Source organism: Panthera uncia (genome assembly GCF_023721935.1).
Source record: "Panthera uncia isolate 11264 chromosome D3 unlocalized genomic scaffold, Puncia_PCG_1.0 HiC_scaffold_8, whole genome shotgun sequence".
Classification (NCBI taxonomy): Eukaryota; Metazoa; Chordata; class Mammalia; order Carnivora; family Felidae; genus Panthera; species Panthera uncia.
The window spans coordinates 64320042-64340876 of NW_026057586.1; the positions used below are offsets into that span (position 1 = coordinate 64320042).

General features: G+C 42.6%; 1 protein-coding gene across 5 annotated transcripts in view; it reads right to left on the minus strand.

Moving 5' to 3' along the window:
* The window catches only part of LOC125914896 (protein HIRA), a 100911-nt gene that overhangs the window by 41838 nt on the left and 38238 nt on the right, over window positions 1-20835 (minus strand). For all 5 annotated transcript variants that reach the window (XM_049620560.1, XM_049620559.1, XM_049620558.1 and 2 more), the window contains 7 exons: window positions 20154-20267; window positions 18114-18184; window positions 17358-17463; window positions 15246-15461; window positions 14233-14318; window positions 9624-9821; window positions 8310-8471 (listed from right to left, as the gene is read on the minus strand). In XM_049620560.1, the coding sequence (XP_049476517.1) occupies window positions 8310-8471; window positions 9624-9821; window positions 14233-14318; window positions 15246-15461; window positions 17358-17463; window positions 18114-18184; window positions 20154-20267 (953 nt within the window). The remainder of the gene's footprint in view (window positions 1-8309; window positions 8472-9623; window positions 9822-14232; window positions 14319-15245; window positions 15462-17357; window positions 17464-18113; window positions 18185-20153; window positions 20268-20835) is intronic.

A 20835-nucleotide genomic window follows, 5' to 3' on the forward strand; every position in this document is an offset into this window, starting at 1 on the left:
TCATGCTCTCTCTCTCTCTCAAAACATTTAAAAAAAGTTCCTTTGTCAAATGGCTATTTGAACATTCATATTAACGCTCAAATAAATGTTATTTGCGTAGGCAGGTTTTCATTTTTCTTGGGTATTTACTGAGGACCGTCAAATGTTATGCCTATGTTTAATTTTTTAAGGAACTGCCAGACTGTTTTCCAAAGTGTCTACCATTCTATATACCCGACAGCAGTGTACGAAAGTCCCAATTTCTTCACATTGATGCCAATACTTATTATCTATCTTTTGATTCCCTAGTAGTGTGGAGTGGAATCTTGTGGTTCTACTTGTATTTCCCCAATGGCTAATAATGTTGAGTATTTTTTCACTTGCTTAATGGGTATTTGTATATCATATTTAAAAACAGCTATTTAAATCCTTGGCCCATTTAAAAATTGTGTCATTAATCTATTACTGAGTTGCATGAGTTGTAAGAATACTTGTATTCTAGAAATAAGTCCTTTATTAGAAATATGATTAGCAAATATTTTTCCCAGTTCTAGTTTTTTCCCCACCATCTTGATAGTGTCCTTTGAAGCACAAGTGGTAAATTTTAATGAAATACAATTTACCTATTTCTTCTTTGCTTGTGATTTTGCTTTCATCTCCAAAAGTCCATTAGCAAATCCAAAGTCACAAGAGTTCTGTAGTTTGGCTATTACATTTATTTCTTTCATCTATTTTGAGTTAATTTTTGTATGCAGTGTGAAGTAAGGACCCAACTTTATTTTTTTGCATGTGGATATCCTGCTGTCCCAGTAACATTTGTTGATAAGACTGTTCTTTCAGGAGCACCTGGGTGCCTCAGTTGGTTACACATCTGACTCTTAAATTGGGCTCGGGTCCTAATCTCACAATTTGTGAATTTGAGCCCCACATCAGGCTCTGCACTGATAGTGCAGAGCCTGCTTGGGATTCTCTCTCTCCCCTTCTCTCCCCCACTTTTTCTCAAAATAAACAAACTTAAAAAAAAAAAGACTCCTCTTTCTCCATCCATTGAATGGTCTTGGTGCCCTTGTTAAAAATCAACTGATCACAGAAATGTGAGTTATTTCCAGAATCTCAGTTCTATTCTTTTGACCTATAGGTTTGTCCTTGAGCTAGTACCACACTATCATGATTACTATTGCTCTGCATTAAGGTTTGAACTCAGGAAGTGTGAGTCCTCCAATTTTGCTTTTTTTCCCTCAGGACTGTTTGGGCTATTCTGGGGCCTTTGAGTTTCCACATGAACTTTGGGATCAGAGTGTTAATTTCTAAGCCAGCTAGAATTCTGAAAGGGATTGCACTGAATCTGTAGATCAATTTCGGTACTACTACCATGTTAACAATATTAAGACATCCAATGGAATGTCTTTCCATTTGTTTAGGTCTTTGGTACAACAATGAGTTGTATCATCCAAAATATAAGCGTTATACTGTATTTTTGTTAAATTTACTCATAAACATTTAATTCTTTTCTGTGCTATTGTAATTATTGTCTTAACTTCATTTTTTGATTGTTCTTTACAAGTGTAGAGAAATACAACTGATTTTTATAGATTGATCCTGTACCTTCCAATCTTGAAGTCATTTAGCCTAGAAACTCTAGTACAATGTCTTGTTCCTGTTCATTTTCCTTAGGAAGAAAGCCTCCAGTCTTTTCCATTAAGTATGATGTTAGTTGTATGGGGTTTTCAAAGATGTCCTTTTATGATGTTGATGGAGTTAGTCTATTCCTAGCTTGCTCTTATTTGTTTAGGTCATGAATGGGTGCTAGATTTAATCATGTGGTATCTGTTTTTATTCTATTGATATAGTATACTGTATCAATTGATTTCTATATGTTGAGCCAAATATATATACGCATACATGCATATATACATATATGTATATATGCATGTATGTGTATATATGGCTGTATTTTTGAGGATTTGTGTCCACAGTCGTAAGAAATATTGGTTTGTATTTTTCTTTTCTGTGATATCTTTGTCTGTTTTTGGTATCCTGATGATTGGCCTCCTAGCATAAGTTGGGAAATGTTCTCTCCTATTTTTTTAAAAAAGATTTTATTTTTAAGTAATCTCTATACTCAGTTTGGGCTCGAACCTACAATCCTAAGTCAAATGCTCCATTGACTGAGCCAGGCAGGTACCCCTCTCCTATTTTTTGAGAGAGTTTATGAAGAATTGGTATTAATTCTTTAATTGATTGGCAGAATAAAGAAATAAAGCCATTGGGGTCTAGGCTTTTCTTTGTGGGTTGTTGTTTACTAATTCAAACTCTTGTTATAGGTCTATTCAAATTGTCTATTTCTTCTTGTGCCAGCTTTGGTAGTTCATGTCTTTCTAGGAATTTTTCCATTTCATTTAAGTTATCTAATTTATTGGTATACAATTAAATATAATACCTTTTTATTTATTTATTTATTTATTTATTTATTTATTTATTTTGCAACAGCCTTCATTTCTTTAAGTTTACCTATTTTGAGAGAGAGAGACAGACAGACTATCCCAAACAGGATCCACACTATCAGCAGGGAGGCTGATGCAGGGCCCAAACCCATGAAATGTGAGATCATGATCTGAGTGAAGTCAGATGCTTAATGACTGAGCCACCCAGGTGTTCCAACAGCCTTCTAAGTGTCTTTATACTTTAATACAACTTCATATCCTGCTTTTTCCAAATAACACTCCATGTGAACTATTTTTCTATAGTACTTCAGTCTCCATAGATATTAATTAGGGGCTACAAAATCAATAGCTTATTTCCTCAATACTTCTTTTTTGAGGCAGTTGGGTAAATGTGCTCTATTATAATGTTGCAATAGATATCTTTGGACATGACAGAATACCTGGGTCAGACACCATCACTGAACACCTTTCCTCAAGGAGTTCATGGTGAATTATATTCCAACCTAGTCTGAGAGCCCTCATGCCTGCTTGCATTCATTCTGCTAACCAGAAAGTGTGACCATAGGCCCTAGGACTGTTAGCCCTTCCTTTGGGCACTACCTTCTGCTGTTCTTCCTCCTGGTAACCCCAGGTCATAGAAAGGCAGACAGGCACACCAGTGTGTACAAATCCTAAACTTTTTCCATCTGTACCCATGTATCAAACTAGGAAAACCCAGAACCTCCTAACTCTGCTCCATGAAAGCCTTTGCTTTCCTGCTCCCCATTCTAATCCTCTACAGCAGGACAAAACATCCACTTCTGGGTGTAGCTTGATGTTCTAGAAACCTTAAATCAGTGTTTCCCAAAATCCTTTCAAAATTTTTTAGACTTTGTGTAATTATAGCTTTATAAAATACAATTAAGAATGTCACAGCAATGTCAAACTGCCACACAAGTTTCTAAATTGATCACTTTCTGAGCTCAATACCAGTGCATGAACCTCACTTTGCTTAGCCTTATACTAGCTCAGGTGGTCCCACTCTCTATGGCTGAAACTTCTATGAGAGTCCTCAGTAGTCTCCCCACCTCCTGCCTCTGACACCCCATTCAGGGCCCCTGACCTCAGGGGCCTCCCAGCCTGTATGGGCCGCTACCACTGGTCACTCAGGATACCAGGTTATATAGATCTATAGCAGCTGTCCCCTAGATTAAGATACTTGCTGAAGAGCACAGTTGGCCAGAGTTGCCCCACTTACACATGGGCTCCATCATAGGTTCTACCTGCACACAGGCCAACTTGTACCCCTCTCTGTACCTTTGACTGATGAACAGACTTAAGGCAGGGTGAAGTAGAGGGCCCACAGGTTCAACTAGAACTGCCACCCTGAACCTGGGAGGATAGCATTAGGCCCCAAGACTCACCTAACACTGTTGGCAAAGAAGTGCCAGGCAGGTTGCAGTGACCAACTGCCAAGCCACCATGAAGTATAATAAAGGAGTAACAGCAGGAGCTGATATGTGCTGCTCACTATGAGACCAAGATCAAGGCATGGTTTTACAGGCACTCCATCCCTCTTCAATTTTCAAGTTATATTTCCTATAGGTAGTGCTCCTCGGAGAGCCACTCTGCTTAGGAGGAGATAGGCTGAGAAAGCTTGTGTGTCTTGCTTAAGATCACCCCACCAGAAAGTAGAGAGTAGGGACTTAACCTCACAGTATATAGCTCTGAGTGCTGCTCCTTACCATGCATGACACTGTGCTCCCAAGGAAGACCTCTGCTGATGGGTAATTGAAAGGGTTCCCCTTGGCTTTTACTGAGAATCAATACAAGAAACAGCCATATCAAGAAAGCTACATTTTCTGTAAAGCCTTTATTAAAGATAGTATATTTTATTCTGTTTTCCTTATATAAGTATCCAACCATAACTCCTTAGGATTTAGCACCGAGCTCTTGGAGTCTCACCAGACATTCCCGTTGCCTTGGAGGCAGGAAACTCAGCCCTGAGTAAATGCTCACTCGCTGCCATTTTCAAGTGAGAAGCTGGGAATGACAAACTTGATGCTCCCTTACTCTATTCTATAGTTTTTCCTGGAGCTGGAGGTATGGCTGAAAGGTCTTGTGAGACCTCAGGTACACAGCTGCTGAGGGACCAATCGTGGTGGCATCAGGGCCCAGATAATGCAGTCAAGACTTTGCTTTCTAGTAGCCTGTTTCAAGGGGTATTCTATATGCTTCCCCAATCAGGGTTTGTACTCTCTAAGAGATGGAAAAGAGTATGACAAAGATCATGGAAACCTGCAAGACAAATGTGGGGTGCCTTCCTCAATGAAAAGAAGAAATTCCTGTCTATGGTGCTCTTAGTTTCTCTAAGGCAGATATTTAGTTTTACTTATTCTGTTCAGAACTCACTCTGCTTCCAAACTGAGGTTTCAACATTTGAGTTAAGCCTGTGAAATACCAGATACTCCCTCTTGACAAAACTGCTCCATAGCATGCCCTCTTTGGGGGAACTCTTGCTAGGGCACACTGTTCCTTCTGTCTGCCCTCCTATCTCTAGCCTCTCCTTCTTACATTCCACTTTCTCACTTCCATACCAGTCAGTTCCTAAGATGTAATGCTCTGTTCAGCTGGGTTTCATCTGCTGTTGGACATGCTTACCGTGGCTTTTCAATTGCAATGATTTTTATTTTTCTTTGCTAAAAGTAATTTCTGGCTTATTTCCAAGTCTATCTGGTCTTTTTTATGGTACATTATTTCTTTTGAGCCATAATTCACATACCACAAAATTCATCATTTTAAGATATAGATTCAGTAGTTGTTGTTTTTTTTTTTTTTCCCTAACACCAGAGTAATTTCATAATACAGAAACTCTGTATCCACCAGTGACATCCTAACCTCCTCTCTCCTCAGCCCCTGGCAACTACTAATACTTTCTGTCTCTGTAGATTTGCCTATTCTGGACATTTCATAGCAATGGAATTGGACAATATGTGGTCCTTTGTGACTGACTCCTTTTATTTAGCATGTTTTCAAGGTCTGTCTGTGTGGCATAACATTTAAGTACTCTATTCATTTTTACTGCCAAATTATTATTTGTATTACTATGCAAATAGCTATTTGTATTATTGTACAGATATACCACATTTTGTTTATTCATCAGTTGATAGACATTTGAGTTGTTTCCACTTTGTGGCTATTGTGAGTAGCACTGATATGAACATTTGTGTACAAGATTTAAAATAAATATAGGTTTTCAGTTCTCTTAGGTATATATGTAGGTGTGGAATTGCTGGGTTACATGGGGACTCTATGTTTAACCATTTCAGAAACCATCAGATTGTGTTCCAAACCAGCTTTTATAATCCCACCAGCAATTCATGAGAGTTCTGATTTCTTCCCATCCTCACCAACACTTTTCATTATGTGACTTTTTGATTATTGTCATCCTGGTGGTTATGAAGTGGTATCTCATTGTGGTTTTGATTTGCATTTCCCTGATGACTAATGATGTTCAGAGTCTTTTTATGTGTTTATGGGTCATTTATGTATCTTTGGAGAAATTTCTATTCAAATCCTTTATTTTTAAATTGGGTTATTAGTCTTTTTATTGTTGAGTTATAAGTTCTTCATACATTTTGGATCCTAGATCTTTATCAGATGTGACTTACAAACATTTCCTCCCATTCTGTAGAGTGTCTTTTCACTACGCTGATTATGATCTTTGAATCACAAAAGTTTTAAATTTTGATGAAATCTAATCTATTTTTTCTTTAGTTGCTTGTGCTTTAAGTGTTATATCTAAGAAACAGTTGCCTAATCTAGTGTCATATAGATTTACATCTGTATTCTAAGAGTTTTAAAGTTTTAGCTCTTACATTTAGTTCTTTGACCCATTTTAAGTTAATTTTTGTATGTGGGATGTTTACTAACCTTTCCTCACATTTTGTTTTATCTTTCATGTCTTTAAGTATACTTACTTTATAGTCTTTACCTGGCAATTCTCTCTTCTATGATCAAATTTATAAAAAGGTCTAAACCTGCTCATTATGTCTCCTGACATTTGTATGTAATACACTGTTTCTTCATGTGTTTTGTTACTTTGGATTTTGAGTCCCTCTTTGGCAGTGCTTTGTCAGTGGGAATGCTGTACTTGCTGGGGTGAGGGAAATGGCAGTGGGGATTTGCATTGGTTTTTTCAAGGGCCTCTGGGTGTTAATTAGTCAAAAATCTCCTTTTGTGTTCATTTCTTTGCTTGATGGTTTCGAGATGACGTGGTTAGTGTTAAACATCCCCAATCCACAGGAGGGCAGGCCTGTGGCTATACAGTCTGTTTTCCTAACCCTAAGGACTGGCTGAGATATTTCAACTTCTTGGCCATGTTCTCATGCTGCCCTTCAGGCTTTTTCTGTCCTCTCTCTCACTAGAGGTATACTTTGTCAAGAAGTTTGACTTAATGTTAGTGTCTTAGTTCCAACCCACTACATGGCTCAGGCCCAAGGCCCTGTCTTGAATCTTTGTGGCCATTAAAACTCAAGGTTACCATGTAGGTAACCCCTCGCAGCCCAACACCCTGGTCTTTTTGTTTACTCTTAGATTTTGGCTCCAGGGGATTTCCCTTACTTTATCATCAACTGGTTACATGTTTTAAGGATATGTATTGCAGTTCATCCACCATTTCAAAGTACTGAGCAGCAGGAAGGTTTTCAGATCCTGCATACTACTAGACAGAGAAACTGCTAGATAAAGAGATCGTGTGGAATACCTGTATACTAAAACAGGCATGATCACACTATAGAGTAGAATACAAGGTCCTGCACCAAGGTCAAAGATGCAGTAGCTGACCTGAGAGTCCTCCCATGCTGGTCTCCAGAGGCCGTTCTCCAAGGAGAACAAATTCTGATTAGACAAGCAGTTTTGAGATCATGAGTCAAGTCCTGGGGACAGTATATTACAGTTTTAGCTCCAAGACATAGTCTACTGCAAGGTCAGGTCTCATCACAAATGCTCCCTTTGTTGAGTGCCTGTTGGTTGTGTGGTAACTGCAAGAGTCTGTGACAAATGTCCTGCATTTAGCTGATAGTGGCAAAGGCTAGGTAGGGTGCTGCTGAGCCTGTCGTGTCAAGCTGGGGTGCAACCTCAAGAGGACATCACTTAAGGCCTTGGCACCTCTGTAGGAAGCTGGCCCAGCCCACCTCTAACTCCCCCAAACCCCTACCTCACTGGGCTATGCAGTGAACTCTGTGTTGTGGTGGACTCGTGGTCATGGAGCTGGGGACACGCTCCCCAGGAATCAGAAAAGCTCTGTGCCAACAAACCCACTTGCTCTAGCCACCTCAGGAGGACTGTTAATTCCAAGAAATAGGCTACATCCCATGTGGCTTGGTTGCCGTGTGCTAAGGGAGATGTAGAGAATGGGGCGAGTAGCATAGAGCTTGTAAGAGCTCAGAAGCTTATATACTTGCATGAAGACCTCTTCTCTATCATTTTTATCTCTGCTCCCAAACACCTGGTCAGTGTCTGAGCAGGCCATTACTTCCACGATGCGGCAGTATCACAGCTTTCTATTTCCCCACCCAATCTCCCATTCCTCTTCTAGGCAAACTTGGCTCCATTCAAACAATGACCTTGAACTCCACAGAGCCTCTGCACTGACCAGCCCTTGTGGTGTTGTTGCCCTCGATGTTCTTTGTGTCTGTTCTGTACCCGCCATGGCTTCTTCCAATCATTTTCCCACTTGGAAAACCTGCTCCTTTCTCCTTGGACCCAGGGGCTCCTGAGTCCAGAGGGACCAGAGTGTGCTCCTGCATGGGAAAGCAGGCTGCTTGGTGGGAAAGTGGCTGCTGCACTGCTAGCTGAGATTGTGTCCTACTTGGTCTCTCGGGGGCCCACACAGCCACCACCTACCTTTCCACAGTTGTTGGAGTCACACTGGTCAAGGCAGGAGCACCTGGTGTGGCTTTAGACCGCTCCGTGAATCGGGAGTCAAATGCTTTCATGGGTTCAATCTTGGACGGGGTTGTTAACACGGAGGGTGACGATGCAGCAGGAGTAGAGGTAGCATTCACACTGGGGGTGGGGAGTAAGAAGATGGGAGAGTACGTTAAGCACAATCCATCAAGCATTTGGGAGTCCTACATTTGTGTTATCTGGAGCCAAATAAAAGGGCCACAGATATCAAACTTCTATAAATACAATTTCAAGATGTAATCTACTATTCTTATTTCTTCAATATTTTCATCTGTAAAAATCAGGAAGTTTGGCTACTGAGAAGGTCATGAGCAAATGCACTCACATTTGCCCCACTGTATTGTTGTGAGAGATTCTAGAGGTAGCATGAGGCCTAGAAAGTGGCTCTTACAACCTTTCTCATTATACAGCCCTACCTCCACAACTTGAATACAGCATTTCCATCCCAAACCACTCCAAACCAAAGCAGCTTTTCCTACTTTGACTAATGGTCTAACAAGAAAAGTCCCCAACCAGGGTCCTGAAGCCACTGTCTATTCCCAGCCTTCATGCTCAGCCAAACACACTGTGGCCTGGGAAGCCCCTCTCTCATCCCGCCTCGGCAATATGCGATCTTCATACTCTCCTCCAAGTGCTCATCTCATAGCCCTTGTCTTCTCCACAGAGAATAGGCCTAGGCATGAGCCTGTAAGTTTCCCCCATGCCCAAGCACATCACACACGCTGAGTCCCAAAGCCACTGGGCCTCCTACTGACCACATCCACCCACCTGGACCCCACAACAGACACCTGGCAGGCATCCTGGAGTTCCTTCCTCCTCTCCCAGGACCTGCAAGGCCAACTGTTAAAATGTCTCACAGATCTGGAGCTGTCTATCCTTCCCCAGACACCCTTCCTGAGATGACTGGTGTGGCAATGATCTCCACCGTGCAGTGGGGGCCTAAGCCACTTCAAATGTAGAACTGCTGGAAAGTGGGGCTGACCCTGGGGCAGGCAATGCATCCCTGGGTGGTTCGCACCCTTAGGAGTGAGGAGTGCATCTTGGGACTGCATCTTGCCCCAGGAGGTGAAGTCCTCATGGCCCTGTGCATCAGAGACTCACCTGAACAAGGTCTCCCTCCCAAGCAGGACCTCATCAAAAATCAAGCACCTTTCTTTTTTTTTATCGAAGGAGCCATGAAGTGTCAGCAGAACTGTGTCCAAATTTGAACTTTCCCCAGGGACAGGAGCAAGCCTTGGCATGCCCACTCACCTGTCCTTACTGACAGTATCACCAGCCGGCCTGGCACCAGCTGTCGCCACAGGCTCTGTGGAGGGCTTCGAGGCGCCAAAGGAGTTGGGGGTACTGGAGTCGAGTGGCAGTAGCTGTGGATTGCTATGAGAGGAGAGCATGGTGCCCGCCAGGGAGCCCGAGAGTGGGATGCTGTTAAAGAATGCCGTGGAGAAGTCCCTGTTGTCAAGAACAAAAATCAGCCTGGGAAATCAGACACATCAAGTACTTTCTATGTTTGAAGTGATTTTTTTCTGGGTCCAAAGGTGAAGTATTTTCATGGAAGAAAATGTGCCAAGTCACAGAAAAGTAAAAAGAAAACTAAAATTATGTCATACATTATGTGTAATCGAACCTAAGATGAACTGATACTTCATGTGCCACTAAGAAAGAAGAGGTTATTACCAAATGTAACTGTCAGAAGCTCCTGATTATAAGATGTACCCTAATCTCAGAAATGTTAAAATATGCAGGCGTGTGTCTCAGAACTCATGAAATGCAGCACACAGAGCAGGACTCTTTCATTATGGGCTGTGTGGATATACGATAATTTACCTAACCAGCCTCTACTGCGGAATGCCAGCGCTGTCTCCCAGCTTTTTCTGTAACAGACACTGCTGTCACAGGTGGCAAGATACTGCAGTGTTAAGGCTAAGGGCCCCGGGCCAACCTGGCCAGGTTTTACTCCTTTGCCATGAACAAGCTCTGGGACCTTGGGCACTTCAACCACTCTGTGCTTCAGGTTTCTATCTGCAAAACAGAAATTCACAGAACCCTCCTGAGGCTGGGACTAACGTGGTTAGTGTAGCACACACTTAGAACGCATAGTAGCTGCTCAAAGATGCACTCTGTCATAATCATCAGTACAACAGTTGTTTCACAGATTACATGAGATAAATTCCTAGAAGTGGAATTTCAGCAGCAGATGGAATGTTCATTGATGAGTTTTGATAAATAGTTCTAAAGTGCCTTCCTTGGAGGTTTAAATTCCAGCTGTGTATCAGAGTGCTTGCTTCCCCAAACCGTCACCAACAGTTTTACCAAATTTTTTGATACTTGACAATTTGATGAAAAATGGTACCTTACTATAGTTTTAATAATTTGCAATTACTTTGATGCGAGGTTGAGATTTTTTCATGCGGAAGCATATGATTTCCTTTATCTGGTGAACTGTTTATATTCCTTATTTATTGTTCTATCTGGTTGTCTTTACTATTGATTCCAAGACCTACTTACATATCTAATAAATTCCTTACACGAGCAGGAAGTATTTTCCCCAGGATGCTGTTTTTTTTTTTGTTTTTGTTTTTGTAAAGACTTTATTTTTAACTAATTTCTATACCCAACAGGAGGCTTGAACTTACAACCCCGAGATTAACAGTTGCATGTTCTTCCAACTGAGCCAGCCAGGTGTCCCCATGATGCTGTTTTGACTCTTTATAAGTACAATTTTCCTTGCCCCCAAAATGTTTTTTGTGTGGACTAAATTTTGTGCCATAGATCATAAAAATATTCTTTTAAAGAATCTTCTAAAATTTTAAACAACAAAAAAGTTAAAAAAAAAATCTGAGTTGCTTGGAATGTATCTAATTTTAAGTTGTGAGGTAGGGATCTAACTTTGTTTCTATAGGTAAGTAGTCCTGACCCTCTCTCTCTCTCTCTCTCTTTCTCTCTCTCGATGTAATGTAATTTATTACATTAGCTGATGTTTCATCACTGATACAAAATGCCACATAAATTCCCATAAATATTTGGGCTTAGTTTTGCGTTTTCTATTGTATTCCACCACTCTGTCTATTCATATGTCAGTACCCATTTTATTACAGTTTATAAGTTTTAATTTCTGGTGGGGCTAGTCTTCCCTGATTTTCTTTTTCAGAAATATTTCAGTTATTCCTGCTTATTTTTCCACACAAGTTTAGAATGAGCCTGTCTGATTCTGAAAACTCCTGTTGGTTATTTGTATGGGCTCATGTTGAGAGAGATTTATCATCTTTATAATGTCAAATCATCCTAGGGAAGAAATGGATGTACATTTCTAGTTATTTCTTTGAATTTTCTTTTAGGTCTCTCAGTAGGATTTTATAATTTTTCTTCATAAAGACCTTCTACATTTCTTGTTACGTTGTAGGCACTGCATTTGTGAAAGTGATCTTCTAAAGGTAGTTGCTGCCACTTGGATCTCATTGTGTTGATTGTATCCACTTTATTATCTTCTTTTATTATCTATGGCAGTTTTCCCAGTTGATTCTCTTGCAGATCACACCATCTTTTAAATAATGATACATCTTACCACCTCCTTTCCAATATATTCTTTCTCTTGACTAATTGTATGACCTAGGACTTCCAGAACAATGTTAAATTATAGTTACCAGACTAGATGCATGCTTAGTTTTTGAATTTACTTTAAAATAAGGTAGTTTTTATCAAGTTAAGGAAGTGCCCATCTATTTAAATAAATTTTAAATCAGAACAATGTTGAATTTAATAAAAATGTCTCTTAGGCATCTATGGAGATGACCATATATTTCTTTTGATCTTTTGATATGCAGAAGCAAATTAAATTTCCCCAAATTTGAACCACCTTGCTTTCATGAAATAAATCTTACCTGGTCATAGCGTATTAACATTTTAACACACTGTAAGTTTCTGTTATTTTATTTAGCATTTTTGCATTGGCGTTCAGAAATGAGATTGATCAGGAATTTATTATGTTCTACCTTTGTCATGTTTTTGATGTAAATCTGTGTTCATTTCAAAAATGGTTTTGTAATGCACTAGAGTATTTTCAAGTATTTTGAATGGTATTAGAATGATCTGTTCCTCTAATTATTAGAATGAAACTTTCTTATAATTTCTCTGTGAAACCTTCTTAGTCTGGTGGCTTTTGGTAGGTTAGTTCTGGGACAGCGTCCTCTATTTCTTCTATAATAATTCATTTGTATAGACTTTCTTCAGTTTTCATAATTTTATTTTCCTCAAAATCACCTACTTTCAAATTTATTTACACAGAATTCAGTAAAGAAGTCTTTTGTCCTTTTGATTTATTCTTTACCTGTGATTACTTCTACTTAAAATATTTGTGTTTTTTCTTTTCTTGCTTGATTAAACTAATCATTACCTATTCTGTTGCTACTTGTTTTAACATGGGAGTCAAGAGGGCAAAAAAGACCAAAAGAATCAAGTTCTGGTGCCAGAAATAGGTGTCCTGTGGCAGAAAGCTGGCTTAAGGCCAGGTGGAAAGCCACTAACACCTCTATCTCCTCATCAGGTAGGGCCTGAAAGGATGCTTGGAAGAAAAATGTCACCATCACCACCACCTCCATTACCCTCACTTCCACAGCTTTTCACAGTGTTCAAAGCACAGTCACATGTACCTGTCTCATTTGGTCCTAATAAAAAGTAAGCATGTAGCATTACCCCTGGTAGGTGAACAACGGAAAAAGGCTCGATCAAAGGAAAACCACTCTCTGGGAGGCGTCAGGAGACTTGGCTCCATCTGGTCAGGTCTCTGCCCTCCAGGGCCTCACAGCCCACACCCCCAACATGAGGAGGTCAGATCAGCACATCATATGACAGAAGGTCTCTTCAGACTTCAAAACAACTGCAAAGTGCAGAGGACTAGTGTGGGTAGCACCCTGAGCACATTGGTTGAATAAGTATAAAACCTGAAATCACCTTGACAGCGGGGGGACTATTTCTTTCACACAGGGCCTTACCATCCTTTGAATCAACATGCATTGTTTTGAGGAGAATGACTAATACAAAAGCAAGCCTGACTACAGACTCTGAGACAACAGCAAATGGTGACTGAGTCCACTTTTCCCCTACTTTTCCCCGCTCAGGGAAATGTGCCTCAGAGCCCTACTCTCTGTCCAGTAATTCCACTTCTGGGAAGTATCCTGTGGTAACAGTCATGGGTGTGCTCAAAGATTAATTTACAATCACAAAACACTGGACACAAACTACAAGTCTACACTTAAGGGTCTGGTCAAGTAAATCATGGTGCATTCACAACCTGGGAACCTGGACAATCAGCAAGTCTTTGCTTCAGAGGACTATTTATTAAAATGGATGCAAGGTCAAGATACAGGAACAGGTGGGGAAAAAGACCGGAGATACAGATACCAAAATGTTAACAGTAATTATATCTGAGAGACTAGATTAAGGGTAATGTTTATATCCTTCTTTGGGTTTTTACTATTCAAAAATGTGTATAAAAGGGCAAAATGAAACAAAAAAAAATCAGTCCAACTTCTCTCCCTGGTTTCTTCAATGCCCCACCAACAATGAGGCAGAACTGGCCGTGTGGACACACAGGCCCTGTGAAGGTGCCCTTGCCTTCCAGCCTGTCACAGGCTCCTCCCAGCCCACCTTCTGCATGAGTCAAATGTGCATAAGGGCTCTGTAGGAAGCACAGGGCTTTGAGGCTGGTGGGAAGCTGGGCTCTACTCCCCCATTTCCAGATTCTAGGGGTCAGATTGACCCAAGAGCCTGTGAAGACCCTGATTATGAAAGTGCTAACTGGTGAAAGGAGAAAGGAAGAACTCCCCAGATAAAGCCACAGAAAGCTCGGTGAGTGAATAAGTACCCGGTGTCCAGCTGTGCTATGCAGAGAGGTGTGATTCTTCTGCGACCATCTGCAGTCCGAGTCTCAACTTGTTTCTTCAAAAGATTCTGGCAAAATAGAGTGACATATATGAATGGAAAAGTTTCTCCCAAGCACCTCCACATATAAAAAAATAAGGCTTCTAAGGAAATGAATTCTAACTTCCTTTTCTATGGCCTTCTGGTCCAACTAAACTCAGCCACTGAGCAAGCATTTTTGTCAGGGTGAGCATTCAACTTCCTGCACTGTAAAGCAGCAATGACAGAAAGCTCCCAGTTGAACTGGCTTCAGTACCTTGCTCTCATCACCTGCACAGCAGGCCTGGCCAGGTTTCCTAGGCAGTGAGCATATGCCAGTCTGGCCACTCTCAACCAGCAGCCGAGGGAACAAACAAATGAAACCTGTATCCGTGAGCCACTCTTGTCTCTAAGTTGTGATTTGCAAATCTTCTTTCATCAGAATCATTTCTTCTACTGAAGGCTCATAAAACCAAAGGTTCCCAGTCACACATTGTGTCCAAATTACAGATTTGTTGCCCTGTATAGGTCCTGGAGATCATTTAAGTTCCCCAGGTGATCCTGACGTTTCCTGCTCTGTTCCTGCCCCATCTCCACCCCCTCCCCCAGTGAGACATGGGCTTCCAGAGGAAGAAGGGGGAACCCATTGATATATCCTAAGGACAGAACCTGACACCCACTGTTCTCAGTATCTAAAATTTCCTAAAAAGGCTAGAAGTGAGGTTTGGAAGCTCCTATAAGAAATGATATCCTCTACAGAGGCCTTTGATAAAGTGCCTTAGGCCCCATTACTACCTCATGCAGCTGATGGCAATGGGGCCAAGTGGCCCCAAACTGGCTTACCCCTGGGTCCTGTTCTAGACACAGCATACACCTGCTTACCGAATTGTGTCTGTGCTATGTTCAGACTGCTTGTTCCCTCTGCTCTGTCCCTGGGTGTGTACCCATGTCCTCAGGGCTATGGGGACGAGCCCTCACCTTCCTAATGTCTTCTAGACTCTCCCCATTGACAACGCCAGCAACTGAGGTAGCTGAACTTGTCTCTCTGGCCGAGGCACTCTTGTGGTCCAGCTGCTGTTGTTGCTGCCTGCGCTGGTATTTGAGCATCTCTGGGTTCTCGATGACAGCTGTGGAGAGCTGGGCCTCAGTCATGATGGCCAAGCTCTTGCCATAGGTAGACTGGTGAATGCGGCTCTAGGGGAAGCAGAAAGAAGTGCAACAGACCAGCTGTGAGCAGCAACGTGGTGGCTAGTGCCCACCAGTGGGTGAGTTGCGTGTTGACTCCCCTGGTTCTGAGAATGGAAAGGGTCTTGGGCAGTGGTCCCAGGTTCTTAAATCACCCCAAGTACCCCAAACACTTTTTGGGAATCAGACACTGAAGTTCAGAGCCTTCTCACACCATTCTTGTTTGCTGTCATCAGTTCCATGTGAATGGAAGTTACCATGGGGCTGCTAACAGTATCTAAGAGTAAGAGAATGTCTGGCATAGCAAACCTGGGGAAATCTTTCTCTGCCTCTCCTGTCCCCCAACATGTCCTGACCCTTCTGAGCAGGGTCCCTCCCTTCACCTTCCTAGGTCTCATTAATTCAATGCCACAACAAGCCGGACAGGACCCCATGTTGGCAGGGATAGCATCCCCAGCACGTTAGAGTGATTAGTGTGATGAAGAGTAGACTCACAAGGAAGGCCTAATGACCAACACGGAGGCCAGCAGGACATATGCCTCACAGCAGAGGATGCTGGGCAGGGGGAGGTCACGCCTTGGGATTTGTTTCTGCAGGGCCTGGTGTGTTGTGTGTGGCTGGGAACTTCCCTCCTTTGCTACCTGTCCCTTCTGCCCTCAATCCCTCCCCTGGAATCTGGAGGAGAATTCAGAGTTTGGCAGATGTTTACCTGTGTGTCTCAAACATGGGGTCCCTGCCTGTCATTTGGGAAAAGGTAAGCTAGATGGCGTTATTTTGTAGCCCTCCCCGCCAGTGCCCTCCACCGGACTCTCCAAGGGAGAGGAGAGTGCATAGGGATCCCAGGTTACCTGATGACAGTGACAAGGCAGAAAGACCTGAAGCCACTGAGACACTCATCCCTTCATTGGCAAGTGACTCTTGGGGTGCCAGGCCATTTTAGGTGCTGTCATCAAGGCAGACCCCTATGCCCAAGGGGTTTACTTCATAGCATGAAGTCCACACAGTAGCTTGTGAGGGAGCCTCTACCAGTAATTGCAGCTCAAAGGGGAGAGCTGCCCACCTGCTCTGGGCTTTCACAAGGCTCCTTTCAGACAAATGAATACATTCCACTGAGTGGTGGCAAAGGCCCATCTGTAGAAATGTCTGCCTTCTAAGTCTATGGTCCATAAAGCAGGGCCTTTCCTAAAGTCCTTGAAGAAGGGCACATGGGTCACCCTGTCCTGGGCAGAGAGCACAGAGGGGAGGAAGCCTATGGGCCTGGCCCATGGTTCTGTTCTCATACTTAAGGGTTGTGTATGGTCTTGGCGAAGAGTCACACTATTTTCCGAGGCTTAGTTACCTTGTTGATAAAATGAATGAGCCTTGCCTTGAAGGGTTTTATAGAATTCAAATGAAATAATACATGCAAAATACATAGCCCAGAGTCTGGCGTGCAGCAAGTGCTAAGAAACCATCAATGTTACTGCTCTATGGCAACTATGTTTGTATGACACAATGGGGAAAGGGACGTGAGCAGGAACCCTTAGGAGTCACTCTTGCTATCTCCCACATGTGAAAACATCCCAGTGTGTGGCTAATTATCACCTCAAGAACAGATGCCCAAAGTTGTTTTATTCTTAGTTCCAAAACTGATTTCTGACATGAATGAGAGCCTCATCTTTATTTAATCTATTAAATTAAATGTAAAATGTACATTTTACATTTACATTAAAATGTAAAAAAAAAAAAAAAAAAAAAAAAATTACCATCTGTACGAGACAAATACCCAAGAATACTTTAAGAAACAATGTGTCTGTGTATGTCCTAAGGAGAGGGTCCAATCGAAGGGGCTGTGGTGGCCATTTCTGTGGCCCAAGAGCAAGCGCAGCACTCAGGCTACCAGTTGGAGGTGTACTGTTCTCCTACCTTCTCCTCCTCGCTCAGGGGGTCTCCAAGCTCATCCTGGGAGAAATCTAGAAACGCCACAGAGCCATCCATGGAGCACACCAAGATGCCCAGCCCATTCAGAGTCCTGAAAAAGGTGGCTATTAGCAGTCTGGGAGCAAGTCCCTATGGGGCTTAACCACACCTCCAAGGCTGGACCGGGAGGGTAGCATGCAGGGTTCTTCTCAGATGCCAGAAACCCCTTGTTCCCTTCTATGGCATTCCTTGGTAGGGTGGGGGCAGGGGAGACAATCACACTGCAGAAGGTTCTGGTGCCCTTTAGTTCTTTGCACATGTACAAAGTATCTCTCACCATGTATTCCGTAAGAATTTCACTTTTATTTATTTTGAAACCATGTTTTAAAAAAACATGAAGGAATATACATCTAAATGAGGTCATTGAGAAGCAACAAATGTGTCTTCATACTTATGCTAATCTGGTTCATGCAATGACAGAGTGAAGTAAAACCAGGATCACAGCACTTTTTCCCCAAATGTCAGTTTGCCTGAGGAAGTATTTTCCAGGGGCAAATGCCAACAAAGCAGGAAGCACAGCAGCTGACACTCTCCCAATGTCAGGCCCAAGCTGCCCTTTCTTGAATCATCTGCTCTGGCTACCACACCTGGGGAGGGGGGTGGCCCTGGCTGCCTGACCCCAGTCACATCTGGAAGGCCTCATGTTCCTGTGTGTAGCTTCTCTTTTCCTAGCCTGTGCACTGTAATAAGAATCCATCTTACCAGGAAATATCCATGATGGATTTGTCGAATAGCTCATGGATGACAACCAAAGGCCGTTTCAGACACGTGAGCTGGAAGGAAAGAAGCAGCAAAGGTTAATGTAATGAACAAAAACTGTTTTTTGTGCACTCAGTTCTGTTAATACCAACAGTTCTAGAAGCTTGGTCTGAGTTTTTGTTGACATACAAGGCATATTCAACTCTATTCAAACAGCAACCAGCAAGATCCAAACCTGTGCAAACCAAAACCTGACATTTTAGTGTGGTCTCTGTCTGAAGGGCTCGCTGTAGTCTGGCTGGGGAGATGGCTTCATAAATGGACAATCTAGAAGGGAGAATGGGGTTCCAGAAAGGCCATGACCTGAGCAGAAGTTTACAAGCAAGGGATGGGATGCCAAGGCCTGGGCAGAAGACGAGGCAGCAAAAGTAGTGCCCAGGACAGGAAAACAGCCTCAGAGAAGCCAGCACATCTCCTCTTGGCCCAAGGAGTTCTGGTACATATGTATGCAAAGCTGGGTGTAACCGGTTACATACATCACACGGGCTCATTCTACAAAGTATGTGCAGATAGTTCAGAAACACCAAAAACAGTTTAAGTTGCCCTGAATCCAGATCTAAAGTTAACCACTATTAACACTTGGATGAGTTATTTTCTTTCGGTCTTTCTTGTGCAAATATTTTATTCTTTGGCACATGATAACTTTTTTATTTAATACATTATGTCATTAAACACCCTGTAAAAACCTGTCTTTGATGACTGCACAAGATTCACCACATGCACACTTATATCTAGTCACTCAAAGTTTGGGCTATGTGCTGTCTCCCTGTTCCCACAGCTCATATACTAGTGTCTGGCCACCCTGCTGACAAGGTCCTGGGGCCACAGTGCGCTGGGTGGGAGGGAACACCTTTTGCATGGCTCCCATCAAGTGCTGCTTCTATAGGGGAAGAGTTGCTGTGGCCACCCTAGCCCTGAGGAAAGGGAGTCTGAACTACTTGGAATCCACAAGAAGACTCTTGTCCTTACTCTAATTCCACTTCCAGAAAAAAATAGCACTGTCTCTCCTCCCAAAAATGTGCCTACAGACCACTCAGAAATCTGGAACCTTTATGAACATCTGACCTCAGCATTCTAAGAAAATGAATATATGATCAGTGATGTTTTGGGTAAAGCACCACAAATGAAACTCCAGGCCAGAAGGAGCCCAGGAAGAACACGCCTGGAACTACCTATGGTAGGGTTCAGGTTCTGAAATGTCACATGAATATGGGCCTAAAAAAAAAAAATCAGTGTACACACAGCAATCAATTTCTCTGTGACAAAGAACTGTAATGAATGCTGCCAGAGGATAACCTTCAAGTCTACAACTATAAGTCCACTCTGCTTACAGGGAACTTGTAATTAGTTAGCAATAAACTAATGCTAAATTAGCTAAATGTTAATGCTAAATGCAACAACACACATGCATCTCAATATTATGCCAAGTGAAAGCAATGCAGGACATAAAAAGTAAACACTGCACAACTCATCAATGTGACAGACATTGTTGGAGTGGCTGCCTTGGCCAAGGGGTGTTGGGAAGTGGGTTCTTGACTGGGCAGGGATGAGGGGTTCTGGGGTGGTGGTTACACTGGTGTAAACATGTATGACAATGCATTGACCTGTATACTTCAGGTGAATACATTTGCTGTAGGTTATATAAGGATACAAAGTTTTTCTAAAAGGAAGCAAACATAGCATGCCAACTGAAGGTATTCCCTGAATCTGGACATAAGAGTTGCTCTGACTGGGGCTCAGGGTGGCCTCTCCTAGCTCGCCCCAAGCCTAGTCTTCAGCACTTCCTTCCTCCTGGGGTAATGAGAGGGCCTGACCCCAGATCTGGGGCGGAAACACACACTGAGCACCACTGAAAGTGGGGGGTAGGGGAGTCACTCCAAGCTTCTGGGCTCTGCCTCCTTCACCAGTTCCTTCTCCTTTGCCCTGCAGGAGCCACAAAAGGTCTTGGTGGGGGAGGTGGGGAGGGAAGGAGTGGGGGCTCACCCAGACAGAGAGAGAACGGTCCTTGCTGCCAACAGCACAGCAGCAATATGGGCAGCTGGGCTTTGCAGAACTCCCATTCTTCTGCTTCTTTTTGAAGATTTTTGGGTTGAATTTCTAAACCAAATAACAAATGTTAAAATAATTAATCAAGCATCAAGCACAAACCCTATGCCCAGTATCAGAAATATAGCACAATACCAGTCTATTGGTAGGAAACCCACACTGACATTCTCCCAGCCCCAGGCACTCAGCATACTTTATTTCATCTTCATAACTACCCACGAGGCATTTTGCTGAGGATGAAATGGAGTCTCAGAGAGGCCAGGAAACATGGGCTAAGTCACCCAATGAGTAAGTGGTGAGACAAGGATTTGAGGCTGGCTCTACCAACTCTCCATTTCTGGGCTTGCAGCCAGGTTGATGGCATGGGAGCTACTGAAGCTTGCTCTCTGAATTCCTCCTGGCCTGGGCAAGGCCAGTTCCAGGATGTGGCTTTAGGGATAAAGTCCTGACAGAGGTCAATGGGACTGTCAGATGTCTACTCCATTAATCCCTTCCCCTTCACTGTAGTTGTTGCTCGGAGTCAAAACTAGCAGATGCTGATCAGCCCCGCATGATCTCACTTGGCCAGGACAATGGCTAAGTCACACTAAAGTGCACTCTGGGGTTTATCCTCAGTGTA